Source organism: Tachypleus tridentatus, chromosome 1 (assembly GCF_004210375.1).
Source record: "Tachypleus tridentatus isolate NWPU-2018 chromosome 1, ASM421037v1, whole genome shotgun sequence".
Lineage (NCBI taxonomy): Eukaryota > Metazoa > Arthropoda > Merostomata > Xiphosura > Limulidae > Tachypleus > Tachypleus tridentatus.
In genome coordinates this window covers 17,493,233-17,507,567 of record NC_134825.1, presented here as the reverse complement: position 1 = coordinate 17,507,567, position 14,335 = coordinate 17,493,233, and the positions used below count along the sequence as shown (strand labels likewise).

At 34.2% G+C, this 14,335-nt stretch overlaps 1 protein-coding gene across 6 annotated transcripts in view; it reads left to right on the top strand.

Annotated features, from left to right (window-relative positions):
* LOC143244016 (uncharacterized) overlaps positions 1 to 14,335 on the top strand; it is a 72,318-nt gene that overhangs the window by 15,903 nt on the left and 42,080 nt on the right. For 4 of the 6 annotated variants that reach the window (XM_076487972.1, XM_076487977.1, XM_076487962.1 and 1 more), the window contains 4 exons: positions 12,784 to 12,953; positions 13,317 to 13,537; positions 13,884 to 14,041; positions 14,155 to 14,243. In XM_076487972.1, the coding sequence (XP_076344087.1) occupies positions 12,784 to 12,953; positions 13,317 to 13,537; positions 13,884 to 14,041; positions 14,155 to 14,243 (638 nt within the window). Of the gene's footprint in view, positions 1 to 5,222; positions 5,365 to 9,152; positions 9,596 to 12,783; positions 12,954 to 13,316; positions 13,538 to 13,883; positions 14,042 to 14,154; positions 14,244 to 14,335 lie in introns of those variants that run through there. The other 2 variants (XM_076488004.1, XM_076487986.1) reach the window with 2 other exon arrangements.

The window sequence follows — 14,335 nt, the reverse complement described above, 5'->3', positions numbered from 1 at the left end:
AGCTAGCTTTGGCTGTCTCAAAGGTAAAATGGGAAACTTGTATGTCTACTACCATGGTGCCTCAGGCTATAACTCGTTTAAGTTGAGAGTACATGCTTCTGTTTTTCCTTGTAATCTCATTTGTGGAGGTGAAAAACAAGTATGAAAGAGACGAAATCCGAGCTCTTTATACGGAAATGTGGAACCAGTTTCGTGTGCTGCAACCTGCTTGACAACACAGTTGTTACTGGATTCGTGCGCATAAATGGCTAGGCTTAGCATCTTCCAAACTGTTTTTGTATCGTTGTTTCGAAGAATAAATTAATTGGTTTAATAATATCCTTTTTATGAAATAACCAGATTGATTTCTCATTAGGGCTTATATGAAGGATCTTCAGTTCTGTATTTGTTTTATTTCATGGTGTTTTGTTACACGCGGTTATATTTTGTGCATATTTTTCACATAGTAACTTTCAATGAAATACACTTTACACAGTTTTGTTTATTTTTTCTGTATGCAACGATTACGGATATCAGTTATTTACGACTGAACAAGTCTTTAATGTACTTACTAGTAAAGTAGAGAAGCTTTATTAGAGTATGATAGAGAACGGTAATAGATGTCGGGTCGCGTGCATTTGAACGTACTGTGCCAAATGAAAATATAAAATGTTCTTGAGTAATAGGCCTAACTGCAGTAAACTTGTGTGATCATTTATTAAAACGCCAGAATTATACTGATAGCATTAAGTGAACGTTCATTTTGTGATTTATTTGTTTTAAACACTTCGTTTGATCATAAAATGCTGTAAATACCCTTCTCTTATTTAAAACATCTTCAGTCAAAACATGAAGTTGGGTCTTGCACAGAATTTGGTTAGAGTAATAAAGCTGTAAACAAGTTGATTCCATCGTACACTGGGCATGTTCAGTAAATGAACATTCATATTGTAGTTTGGTTTACCTTGTTTGTGCATTCATCTGTTAGTAGCTATGTTAGTTTCTGATGTCTAGTAAATTATAAAACATTTTGAGTAGTACAACAAAATGTGCGGTTAGAAAAGGATAAAGCATGCGAATTAAAAGAATAAAACCAAAACTGGCGGTCAAACTTGTAGCTATCCTAATACAGAAACCCTATTATTGGGAACAGACCTACACTTTATAGAATCAATCAGATTCTTTAACGTACGTGATGGTAATCTTTCTAAAGCAGTGTTAATAACTTTATAGTTACGCCATGAAATCTAGATTACCAGTTTCTTGTCAGTGCCAACGTGCATTCGGTATAGCCGTATAAAACATTGCTAATTGCTAAAGTTAATATCACGTGATTCTAAAAGCTCTTTAATTAGGATAATTTCATAAAATTTAGCAAATCTTTGTCCAAAGTTGACAATGAATAACCGCCCACCTGGATAATTCTTTTGAGAACTTGAGCTAGAAACTGCTAATCGAGTTTGCTTGGCCTTACCAAAACTTGTATCTGTACGTCTTTGCACTCTATACTTTGAGTGCTCTAAATCAGCCATCTTTAATCCAAGTGAGAAAAAAATAAATGATCCACTTTTATAAGGCGAAGCCGTAGTAAAGAGTTTACTGATAGCTTACGTGATTTTTTTTGTGTAGGTATGCTTAATTTTCGTAAAACTAACTTTGCACTTGTGAATAGTATTTATAAAAAAATTAAACTCCGAATTATAGGTTATTTGTCAGTGTACCGTAATTGAAAAGAAATCCATAGTTTTTATATCACGTGAGGGAAGGAAAACATACTTTTTATTAAAATTGGAAAACTTGTATCGTGAAAACTTGTATCGTGCGATTCATAATGGGCTGCATTGAAATATTCGAAGAAACAGCCCAGTAGAGCCTATCTACTGAATGTGATAGTTAGTGTAAAATCGCTAAACTATCACTTCTGTTAATACAGTATGTCCTGCAGGTTGTTTTACCCGCTGGACACAACAACGTGTCTTGATTTAAAAAGAAAACAAAAACCAAATTGCAGTTTGGCTTGCCTTTCTTCACACACACTTTCGTTTAAAGTTGTATTAGTTTCTGACTGCCATAATTGAAACTAGACGCCCTTGATTTGGAAAAGCCGGTAATGGCAGGATTCTGGTATGTTAAACGCATCCTGTATCATCCAACTTCTTGGTCACAGGATTGTGGTTTGAATTGTATGTACACATGAATAATAAGACTGATTTTATTGTGTATAGTTAATACAAAACTAATAACCTTAGTTTTTCAAGCAGTTGTAAATATGGAAAGAATAAAAAAAAAAAAACCCACTAAGTCTTGAAAACGCTACTAGTTTTAAGTAATATTTCCGGTATGCGAGTATTATTACTTTGCGGTTAGTAGTCTGTTCAACGAACTTTGTTCCAGTACATGTAGTCTCAATATCTACTTCAACGGTAGTGTCGCCTCGTGCAGTAAACGTGTTATTCTTGTAAATCCAAGCTAAATAGTGACGTGCTCAGCTGTTCACCCCTGCTATGAATCACCAGTGGAAGTGCAAAGACCGGGACAGACGGGGCTTTACGGGGTTAGTTGGCTAGACTGAAATTTAGTTAACCGTCTTACCATATACGTACCCGTATGGCATCTGACTTTCTGCTTACGCATATTTAACGGTTTCTTAGAAATATTTTCAAAGTGCTTTACGTTAATTAACCACGTACAAAGAAAGCGAGTTTAGACATTACACATCTTAATTTAACAAAACGTCTTGTCGGTTGAAGTCAACACTTGGGAGGGGGGGATCTCTCATGATTTCAGATTGCGTGTAAAGTTCGTGCTTTATGAAATTGAGTGAAGGCAGTTTTCATGTTATTGTTCATCTGAAAATCAAACGAGACGTTCGAGCCTTTCAGGCCCTTGATTGAACAATATGAAGAGCATGTCTAAGCTTAGTTATTTAAAACTGCGTGAAAGTCGTCATAATTTGCGCTTGTGAATAAAAATCCCACATTGTCTTCAATCAGTGATGTCGAGAAAACCCACTTGTTGAGAAATATATACGTAAAAACGGCTCGTTTGGGTTAATAAAATAAGAGCCGTTTTTACATATGTTTTCAAATTCCTATTACGCCAATACACGCAGATACTGTGACGTACTGGCGTACGTACATAAATATTAGTTGAGTTTGAGTTTCATGTGCATTGTGGTTTTAATAAAAATGAAAGAGGATACGATGGTAAATCTGATTTTTATTCAACGTGTACTGTATGTATGGTATCGCGACATGTGCCAGAAAGGTAACATACTGACAGTGAACTTTAATACAGTCGTATATTTCATTTTTCATAACCCTAAAGATTTTTATATCGTAAACATTGTTTATAGATGCCGAGTGTATGAAAAGGTTATATATATATATATATATATATATATATATATATATATATATATATATATATTTCTATGTTGGGTTAATTCTAATATGTTAATTTTGAAGAAACATTTTCATTAAATATTTCGTTGAAGAAATGTATATCGAACTGACTGCAGGAGTTTTTAACACCTGCACCATTAAGTCGTGTTATGTATTTTCAATTTATATAAACTTAATTTGTAGTTTTAACATTTCAGCATCTGTACGTTTCGGTAATTGAAACGCGTCATCAGGTTATTTCCCCTCGGTATCCAAGGTAAGGATAGAAAACTTACTTGAACTGCCAGATTCAAATTGCAGCTTTTCGAACTGACGTCATACGCTTTGTGTAACCGTAACTTTTAACTACAAAGCAGCCTTCTGGAATACTTGGAAATATTCTATTTGTATTTGTAGAGTTGGTGATATCACGTACAAAAATGGAGTATTTATTAAAGTATTAGTATCGTGAAATATCTTAACTGTATAGTGGGTGTATGAATAAAAATATTTCAAGACTTAATAGCCCAATTTGTAACTTATCTAAAACGTTATTTCACGTCACTGGACGTTTTACGAATGTAAACTACATACATATATACGAGTCTTATTACATTTGTTGGTGGAATTTTAATGTAAATCACGTTTTTTAGTTTCTAAAAGTATAAACATTTATATTGCTTCAGAGCTGTAGAAACTGCTTTACTTCTCTTTGCTTATAACACTATGTAACAAAAGTTTTACTTGTTCCTGGGCAGAAAGTGTTATTTCCCAATTGCTTATGCCTAAAGTAAATAAAACTAACCTATTTTTCTCTTCAAACATTGCTTTTGTGACTTGGGATCGTATGACGAAAACATTATGGGAGACTATCAGCCCACAAATACGTGATTTATATTAGTCGCAAATCTAAAAAAACTACGCACTTCTAAATATTTGTTCATTTTTGTATAACTGTATAAATATATGTAAATCAAGATTTATATATTGTTTTATTCAGACTTTATGTAAATGTGCAAATTTGCCCGTTTTCAATAGAAAATAGTTTAATTTCTAAATTTCATTATTCAGGTCACAAAATCGAAGTTTTTTTAAAGGAATAATGGGCCACTTTCTGTACTTTTACAATATGAGCAACTAAGAAACAACACGTACTATCCAGGAACAATATTTGTGTTTCATAGTGTAATACAACAGTCATCTTGAAAGCTTTATTTTTTTATTAGGGAGCATGTATTAACATTATCTTATGCCGTCAACTACTACAGTGCTGTCCATACGAAATGTTGTACAAGGAAATCATTAACAAACCTAAGATACCCCGCGGACCTAAAATATTGTATATTCAACATCCTTCTAGACGCTTTTGAAGAGGCAAGACAAGTTTGCGTGAGACTTTCCTTGAAATGGAATACGGTTAAATGGATTCTCTCGCGTGAGTCGAGACTTGTTTACATATGAAGTTCAAATTACGTCTGGCTTGTTAAGTAGGAGAGCATGAAATAGTGTTGGATCTCGAGGTTATCAGGAGGTTACCGTATTTTCCGCCTAATAAGCCGAATTTCTGGCCCTAAATTTTGGACCTGATTTTTGGGGGTCAGCTTATTGGCCGATCACTCCTTTCGGAAATTTCTTCTTCTTAGGAAATGTTTTTATTTTGAAAATTACCACAGGCGGTAATTTTGTCCCATCAGCAAAGCACGTTAAGACTACAGTGAAACGTTGTTTCTGGAATTTCATTGGTTACCTAATTACAGTGAGTGGAGCCAATAACGAATGGCATATTGATTGCATCTCTGTCTCAATACGACACGTTCTGCTTTACTACAGAACGCCAATGATCACACACAACATGCATGCTGACGCTGAAACGAGACTAAGAAATCATTTTGAAGAAACTTGTCACTTCTTAAAAATGGCTTCGGCTTCTTGGGCGGTAATAAGCAAAAATCCTCATTTTCAGAGCTGAAAATTGGCCTCGGCTTATTAACCGGAAAATACGGTAAGTGGAATTGTGGATGAGATGTTTGTTATTCTAGTCCTTTTGAGTGATAAAACCACGCGGCTAATTCATAGATCCATAATACGTAGATGTGTGCATTAGGTTGAATTAAAAGATGCCCATTTTTAAAGGAAACTCGAGTTGACAGTGCAACTTGTCCATTAAAGGTTTAGATAAACAACTGGAGATGCAATCTAGAAGTTTCTGAATTATCAAACAGAATACTATATATTAAGTATCAACTCGACGATAATAGAGAACTAATAAGATTGGCTACACAACTAGCTATACAGCCAGAAGACAGATATAATGGGTACAGTAGGATTTGTGATGTTTAAGAGGTCTTTGTCGGAAATGGGATAATAATAATAATGGACAAATACAGTGACTACACATAGTACCTTTATATTCTTTATATTCCAAAACATTAATTATCCCCCCCCCAACCAACATAATGATATTAGGTGTTAAAAAGACACTAAAGATTGTGTTGGACCACCATCTAAGAATTTGTCAATGCTCTTATCCTCTGACATGGTAACTGGGAAATAGTTACATCATGGTTGTGATGAACTAGTTCTTCAAGAAGCTAGAAGTATATACTATTCCTAACCAGAAAGTTGAAACTCGAGCAAAAAATTCGTCAATGGATTTCAAAATTTGGGTCTTTGGAACTTCATTAAGATCAAGGACGAAGCTTTGAATCAGCATAGTTTGAGGAAGTGTGTCATACCTCTGGAACTAAAAACATTATCAGAACAACAGGTCTTTAACTTTCTACCGTGACGTCGAAAGATGAACGAAGATGCACTTTTGAATTGGTTAGCTGTTCTTGTGACCGGACATCAAACAAAATGGGCAAACAAGATCTTCCACTGCTACTTAAATTATTGAACAGCAGTACGTGAAGGCTCCAAGGAACCACCGTCATTGATGTTTGGAAAATAACTTAAAGGTGTCATTGGACTTTTTTGTACTCGTATCCAAGTGGTATCCACTTATCAGAGCCTTGCTCAGTGTGCAGATATTAAAGAACACTGACGTATTGCATGACTGCCAGAAAAATACTTTAACCAGTTAGTGATTGAATAAAAAAGTTACTACGATTCTAATACATAACACCGGATTTCTTAGATGTGACATGGTGAGTGTGCAGTTCCTGCCGCACGTGAGGACGAAACCCATCATTAAGCAAATGTTAGGAAGAACAATGTGTTCTACTGAAAAGAATCAATAACGTAGTACACATAATGCAAAACAATGTGTATAAACGATTGACATCAACGATTGTCTTTGAAAGACAAGTGAAAAGTCAACCTGCTTAGGAACCCAGGGTTCTTGTGGAGACTACTTCCAGAGGATCGTTAACGATAGATGTGCCAGTGACTTCCATTGACCACCTCCATCGGGAGATCTCTTTTCAGTGACAGTATAATGGGAAGATACCCTATTTGTATACCATAATCGTTGGAAAAGAACTTTTTAATAAATAAATTCAGTTTAACATTGAAAAACCCTAATGCATAAGTAATTCTAAGAGTTCGCAATCAAAAAATGAGTAGTGTTAAAAGCTGTTTTTTTTACTTGAATTTAAATATTTGCAAAACAAAGGATCGAAATCACTAAGTAATGGCCTAAAATGTCTGTCTTGTAAATAATGAAACGAGAAAAATGTAAGTTATTCAGTGAGTGAATACAGTAATGAGTGAAATATTCAATATATTAATTTACAAATTACTGAATCAGTTAAGCGCAAGTCCGTAAGTTATCAGATATTTGGTTCTAGGATTCAGTAAGGTAGCGTATTTGTTGTGTGTGTTTTTCTTATAGCAAAGCCACAAAGGGCTATCTGCTCAGCCCACCGAGGTGAATCGAACCCCTGATTTTACCGTTGTAAATCCGGAGACATACCGCTGTACCAGCGGTGGGCAGCGTATTTGTTAACGAGAAAATTCTGTAAGTACGTTTGTGTACTAGCCGTACAATTGTTTCGGAGTTTCTCTTAAAAGGTTGTTTGTGAAGACAGGCATACCAGTAAACATAGCCTTTAGGAAAAGGTTTTGAAGAAATAGCTTGGTCTGGATTTGGGATTATTCTTAGCAGTAATTCGGATAACGATAAATACCGTTATGAATGAAAAGAAAAAAAAATTAGTTTTCGATTTCTTTTGAAGTAGTGCATTTTCCGTTTTTTTAATTTGTTATAATTATGGAGGGTACCACGTGTTACGCAACAGTCAAATGTAGCAAGTGACAGTTTTTCAAATAGTCGTTTCTTACAATATAATAGGCCACATTCTCGGTCTGTTAACCTGATGATTCACGACTCGTGCTCTGCATTTAGAGACCGCGCGTGCTGTATAATAAAGATTAAGTATTTCTTTCTAGTCGGGCAGACAAAATGAGTTCAAGAGTTGGCTGTGGTCGTTAACTGATTCTCTTCCCTTTAGTCTGTTAGTTCAAAATTATGTGCAGATGGCTGTTTATGTAGCTCTGCGCGAAAATTATGAAACGAGCATTTTACGAAGTTTTCGTAGCTCAGACATTTACTACTACGTAGCGTATATTTTAGAAAAGAATAAACCTCAAGCAGATCAGTAGATTCGTGTATTTGTACACGGAATATGCTGTTTTTGCTCGCGCAGTTTTTTTCTTAAACCTGTTTCAATTATGTTCAAATTTAAAGTTTTGTTATAGATAATTTATACTAAGACGTGAAATCTCAGTTCGTGTAGAATGGTAAGAAGATCGTGTTATACGTACGAAGCTACTCGCGTAATATTTTTGGGCTGACATTGACCTATTTATTGCTTAAGGAAATGGCAAAGTATGTTGGATGAGCGTTTGTTCGAGTTATAAAGGGTTCCAAGGCCTTCTTAATTCGGCTAGAATTAAAAATCGTATAAAACTGTTCACAGTATAGTACAATTAAGAAAACCATACCTGAAATCAGTGAAAATGTATGAACTAGCTACCACGTGTAGTATCCAAGCTTTATAATTTATATACAGTACTTAATGTGGTGATTCCTGAGCATAATTGTGCACACACGTGTAAAACTCGAGGAAGACGTAAACATAGTCTAGGAATTCAATTCTATGTCCATCCTGCTGCTGTAAATTTCTGCTTCAGACTAAAAAGAACTTAACAGCTCGGCGGTTTTACTCTTATTATACCTAATTGTAACTTTATATAGTTCTGCCCTTTTATTTACCTGGAAGTGTTAATAGGATTAATACATCCTTGTATTTTGTGATAATTTTCTGACGCAATTTTTTTTGTTTTAATTAGGGTTTAAAGGTTATTATACTTTGTTTACACGTGTGGTATGAAAGCTTATCTTGTTAACAGGAACTGTTAAGAACGAAATGATCTTGCTTCTTCTCGATGATATCACTTCATATGACGCAGCTCTGTACAAAACAAGACCAAAAACCAGCATATGCAACCCAACATTAATCCGTTTGTTTTGCTTTGATAAGAACCACTTTGCAATAAAGTGGTAAGATTTGATAGTTTATCATTTATAGATTTCTCCGAGTCATTTTTATGATTTGATAAAACCTGTTGCTGATAAATATTCTGTTCATCGAGACGGTACCACTTAAGGTGTGCGTTCTGAGGTGTAAAGTGGTCTGTTTATTCGAGGCATTTTATCCTCAAAGTAAATATACGTGGCATAAACACATCCTCTTGTGAAATCGTCATCCGGAGTTAGTACTGTTTCAGTAGATTGTGTTAAGAATTTTGAATATTCAAATTATAGTCATGTGACAGCCGCAACAAGTCCTATTGGAATAGGAATGTACCAGAATTGACTTGAAAACGTTTTTGGAACTGTATGTAACAATACCTTCGGGCGCTAAGACGCACAGGTCATAATGTGCTCAGTTTGCAGGGTTAAAATGTCGAAGACCGAGATATCTTTTGTGTTTAATGACATTGGAAAAGAAAGGAACATAGTTGAAACTGGGGGCACCAGAGCTATCCATAGAGACCTGCAGCAAGCCATACCTTTAGCAGTGGTTAGTAAAGTTCATGTAACGTGTGAGAATCCACGAACCGTAAGTTCTCTTTGTGCCAAAGTCAACAGGAGGGAACATAATCGTAAACGACCTGCGTGTGGAAAAGCGACACACAGGTGTTCACTTGTTGGTTCTATGACTTATTACTTCAGTGGAGAACGAAACAAGGATCCATGCCATCCTATACCGGTCAATTCCTTGAACGAGGTATCGATTTCTGTTCAGTCATACTGTTGAAACTGGCACTGAAAGATAGTCCTCGTACATTAGAAGGATTACAGTAAATGGGGAAGTTTTTTTTTTTTTTTTTTTGGATATGACAATTTTACAACATTGTCCGTTGTAATATGGATTTTGCTCTAGGGATATTGTCAAGATGCATGATTGTATGATAGAGCATGATCACAAATGGCGACATTGTAACCATATGGGACTGAGTTACCTTGGATATAACATTTTCAACCCATGTATTGTGTTTGTAGTAGTGTTTTCTTGTGGTTCCTAAAGACTGCCCTTTTACACCCAGTGGGAAAGTTGAAACCCACTGATTTTTCACGTAGCCATCATTTCTCATTTTAAACTTGTGTATTGTTAGTCAACCTACACTACCATCGCTTGGTTGGTTGGTGTTTTATGGCGCAAAGCAACTGGGCTACCTGCGCTATAGACACTACCCTAAATCGTAACACATTTACGATTTAGTCACCTTGTGAGGAAGATAATTTGTTAATTTGAGTTTAGCTTCTCTTTTCCAAATTGTCTTCTCGTCCTATTTTATTTATATAGAAAAAAGAAATGATACCATAATCGTATCAAACCTCTCGAATAATCCTGTGTTTAACTCCAATAAGATAATCTACACTTCCCTTGTAATTCAAAACAAACATTAGATATTGGTTTAGGTGCCTAACTCTAATCGATGTCAACCAAAGGAGGAAATGGAAACCAAAAATATTTTTAATATAAGTTCATAATGGGTGAATGGCTTGATTAATATCGCTGGTTATGCGCTTTACTTAGTTTACATCATAAGTTAATACAATCGATATTTATTGCACCTAAACCACTAACTAGCATCTGGCCTAATGAGCTATAGTTTTGTGGGAAAGCCTTGTTTGCACTAGATATATTCTTTCCTTTATTGTGTTTTCACTCACGTTTTGGGTTATTAGCACCGTTGTCAAAAATAGTTTGGTACAGTTCGTAGTTTGCTATGTGACAAACATTTTGAGTTTTAGCTTGCTTAATACTTCAAAGGTCAAAACAATGCGCTAAACTTGATGCAATCTGGTTTTGCGATCTGAGCATGCTCAGTTTAGTTACGTCAACTATAGAGGGCGGTAATGTACGCGTGGCGGTGTTGCATGATAATGTGTAACTGGCTTTTTTTAGCAGCGGATCAATATAATTCCAGACAATCTGTACACTGATAAATAACTTCGCCTTAATCGACAGTCTTGCCTAATTATTTGCTACATTATTACCTTTTTGGAAAATGTCATTTTCGAATTAAAGTTTAAATATTTGTAAACTGTTAATGAACAGTTTTTTTGTTCATGTAATTTTGATGCTGGAAACGTTTTAAAGAAGGCTAAAGAATTGTTCTCCCCGTAATAAAAACTCTTATCTGTTGCGATAAGTTTTGTAGGTACTGCCATCTAAATATTTAACAGATGGCACCACTCGGACCGAAGTACCAGTTATAAGGCAATATTTAAAAAAACATTTATCTTTGAATTGGCAACTGCTAATGTATTGCAATAAGCATCTTTTTGATATTTAAAAAAAACAGCTTAAAGGGCATTTTCATTTCATGAAACAAGTGGCTAATACAAAACAATGATACAAAAAGGGAAATAGTTTTCATAGTTGTCTTTTCGAAGTATAAATATTACATTCAAAGTAATTTTGTTCGATTTATTTGGCAAATGTGGTATAAGTTATGTTACTCTCTTTATCACACCCACCCATGCCACCTTAAAGATATTTCATGAAAGCATAATTTCACCAGGAAACCATCCCATATGATCTTATGATCAAAGCAAAATATTCTCCTTTCTGCTTCCAAAAATATTTTTTACATGTAAATTTTATATAGCTCACCCCTCCCAATTAGAACTCACCTTTAACATAAGTATGGATGTAGGTATTGTCAGAAGTACAACATACAAACAAAAGTAAACAATGTTCATTGGAAGTTGGTTTCCATTCTACTTTATTTGAACCAGTTTACTGTTACTTTGAACCTAGCATATTATGTGGTCAAATTTGGCACAGAATTCACTACTATTAATATTTTAGTTGGCTGGCACACCTTAAGTTTCAAGAGCAGTTACAAAACTTGGATGACAAGTGTTATTGCCAATAGATCATGTACTGTGTTGCAGAGGTCTGTAGGATGATAACTTAAATGTTGTATAAATTCAGTTTACTTGGCTTACTTTTAAAATTTTCGAAAGAGTTTCTAAGTTAACTGAAACTTTTTGTAGAATTTGTGAGTTACTGTCATCCACTTATTCAAGTTGTTCATATGGGTTGGATGTTTAATAGCATCTTTACTTTATAATTTGGTAATGGATTATTAATGTTTTAAGGTCACAATTATTCTTTTCAGGAAAAAATGTGGATGTTTTGGAAGTAAAAGAAGTTGAATGTGCATTTACCTTTAAACATGTTAACTTGTTCTTACTTATTTCTGATCTATACAAGTATAACTTGATAACCCAACATTACCAGGTTTTATTGGAGTAAGCTGTATTCATTATCAGTTTTTGATAACAAAATAGCTCGTGGAACATGAATATTTAGGACAGCTTCTGTCAGGAATAGTTCATTGTATCAGTATTAATTTTCTGAAGTTTTTAGATTTATAATTCTCATGAACAAAACAGAGAATGGCTTAAGTCTTTATTTTTAGTTTCAAAATCTTGTCTGCTTTTAGCATGAGTTTTAAATGATTAGTTTTAAGTTTCCTACGTTTTTCTCATTATGAGCTTCATAAAGTCTACATAGACTTTTCTCTGTAGTGGTAACAACACTTTAGTATAACTTTCATTTACAGTATCAAAAATATCTTTACCCGCTTCTGTTTCTATTTTTAAAACTGTTTAAAGACAAGAATGAAAGTGTGTTTACAATCAAACTACTGTTATAGGCTGTAATCTAACATAATACTAATGTTTTTTATTACTAATGTGAGAAGTTACTATGAGTTATGAATTTTGAGAAGAGTTAATAGATGTTGTTTCATTAGATAGCTTTCTGGTGAGTTTGTTTTTTTTCTACTCTAAGAAATCCCAAAACTTTGAAATAGTAGAAACATTTCTGGGGTTATTTATTACTTTTGAAGAAATTAGATCCAGTTTAAGTTAACTGGTTTTTGTTTGTTTCTGTAGGAGCGCCTGAACAAAAGTGAGCGACAGAGGTTTCGAGAGGAAGCTGAGATGTTAAAAGGACTACAACATCCCAATATTGTTCGTTTCTATGATTACTGGGAAGTTAACCTCCCTAAGAAAAAATACCTAGTGTTGATTACTGAACTAATGACCTCAGGAACATTGAAAACGCAAGTTTTTCTCAATTGAATTATTATTTCAGAAACTGCACATTTGAATCTTGTTCAATGAAATACTTTTATTGTAAGAAAATAAACATTCAAAAGGAAGTAAGATGAATTTGTGTCACTTTATTCTGTTAATTATATGCCAAGAACCCTAATTGTTTACTTGTGGAACAGTTTAAACTCTTGAGTACATCATGGAAATTTAAGTCATTCCAAGCATGCATAAAAAATTAACATATTTGATTAGTATGTAGTTTCATTACAGATTCTTGACTATGCATTAAACTTGAGAGAGAAATGTGTTTAAAAAAGAATACTATGTGTAGTTTATTAACCATAGTTTTATGAATAATTTTGTACCTTTAGGTACTTGCGTCGATTTAAGAAAATCAACTTGAAAGTCTTGAAGTCATGGTGTAAACAGATCTTAAAAGGACTGAGTTTCCTTCATTCACGTTCTCCTCCTATTATTCATCGTGATCTCAAATGTGATAACATTTTTATTACTGGAACTACTGGATCAGTGAAAATTGGAGACCTGGGATTAGCTACATTGAAAAACAGATCATTTGCAAAGAGTGTCATAGGTAGGTTGCATAATAACATCACACAAACTCTTAATGTCTACCCAAAATATCAGAGTTTTAGTTTAGTAATAGTGAAAATTTTGAGAAATGTGTATTTTTCCTCTGCTTCACAATTTTGAAATGGTTAAAAGTTTTTTTGTTTGGTTGTTTACATTAAGAAGGAAGGAAAGTGAATTTGAAAGTATTATTTTAAATTCCAAATATTCATTGGCGACACACTGATGGATCTCATTCAAAGTTGTGTGGAAGAAAGATCTATTTGTTTTATAAATAGTAATTTTAAATTATATTTCAGTAAGAATCAGTGTTTTAAACAATTGACAGAATGTTATAATGACCACAACAGGCACTCCAGAATTTATGGCACCTGAAATGTACGAAGAACACTATGATGAATCTGTAGACGTATATGCCTTTGGAATGTGTATGTTGGAGATGGCCACCTCTGAGTATCCATATTCTGAGTGCAGTGGGCCTGCCCAGATTTATAAGAGGGTTACCAGTGTAAGTCGTGGTTCCTTTCATTACATAGCCTTGTTAAGACCTGTGGTGAGCTGATGACATGCCAAAGTATAGGATATGTAGAGTGAATTTAAATACTTTTTTTTTTCCTTTAGGGCATTCCACCTCAAAGTTTTGGAAAGATCGAAAACCTAGAATTGAAAGAAATCATTGGTTGCTGCACTCGTCTTTTAAAAGAAGAAAGGTAAGAAACATGCTTTTAAATTATTTTAACCTAAACCGTAAAATTGAAAAAACTAAAACATTTTCTGTTCGTGATTTAAGAACTTGGCTTTC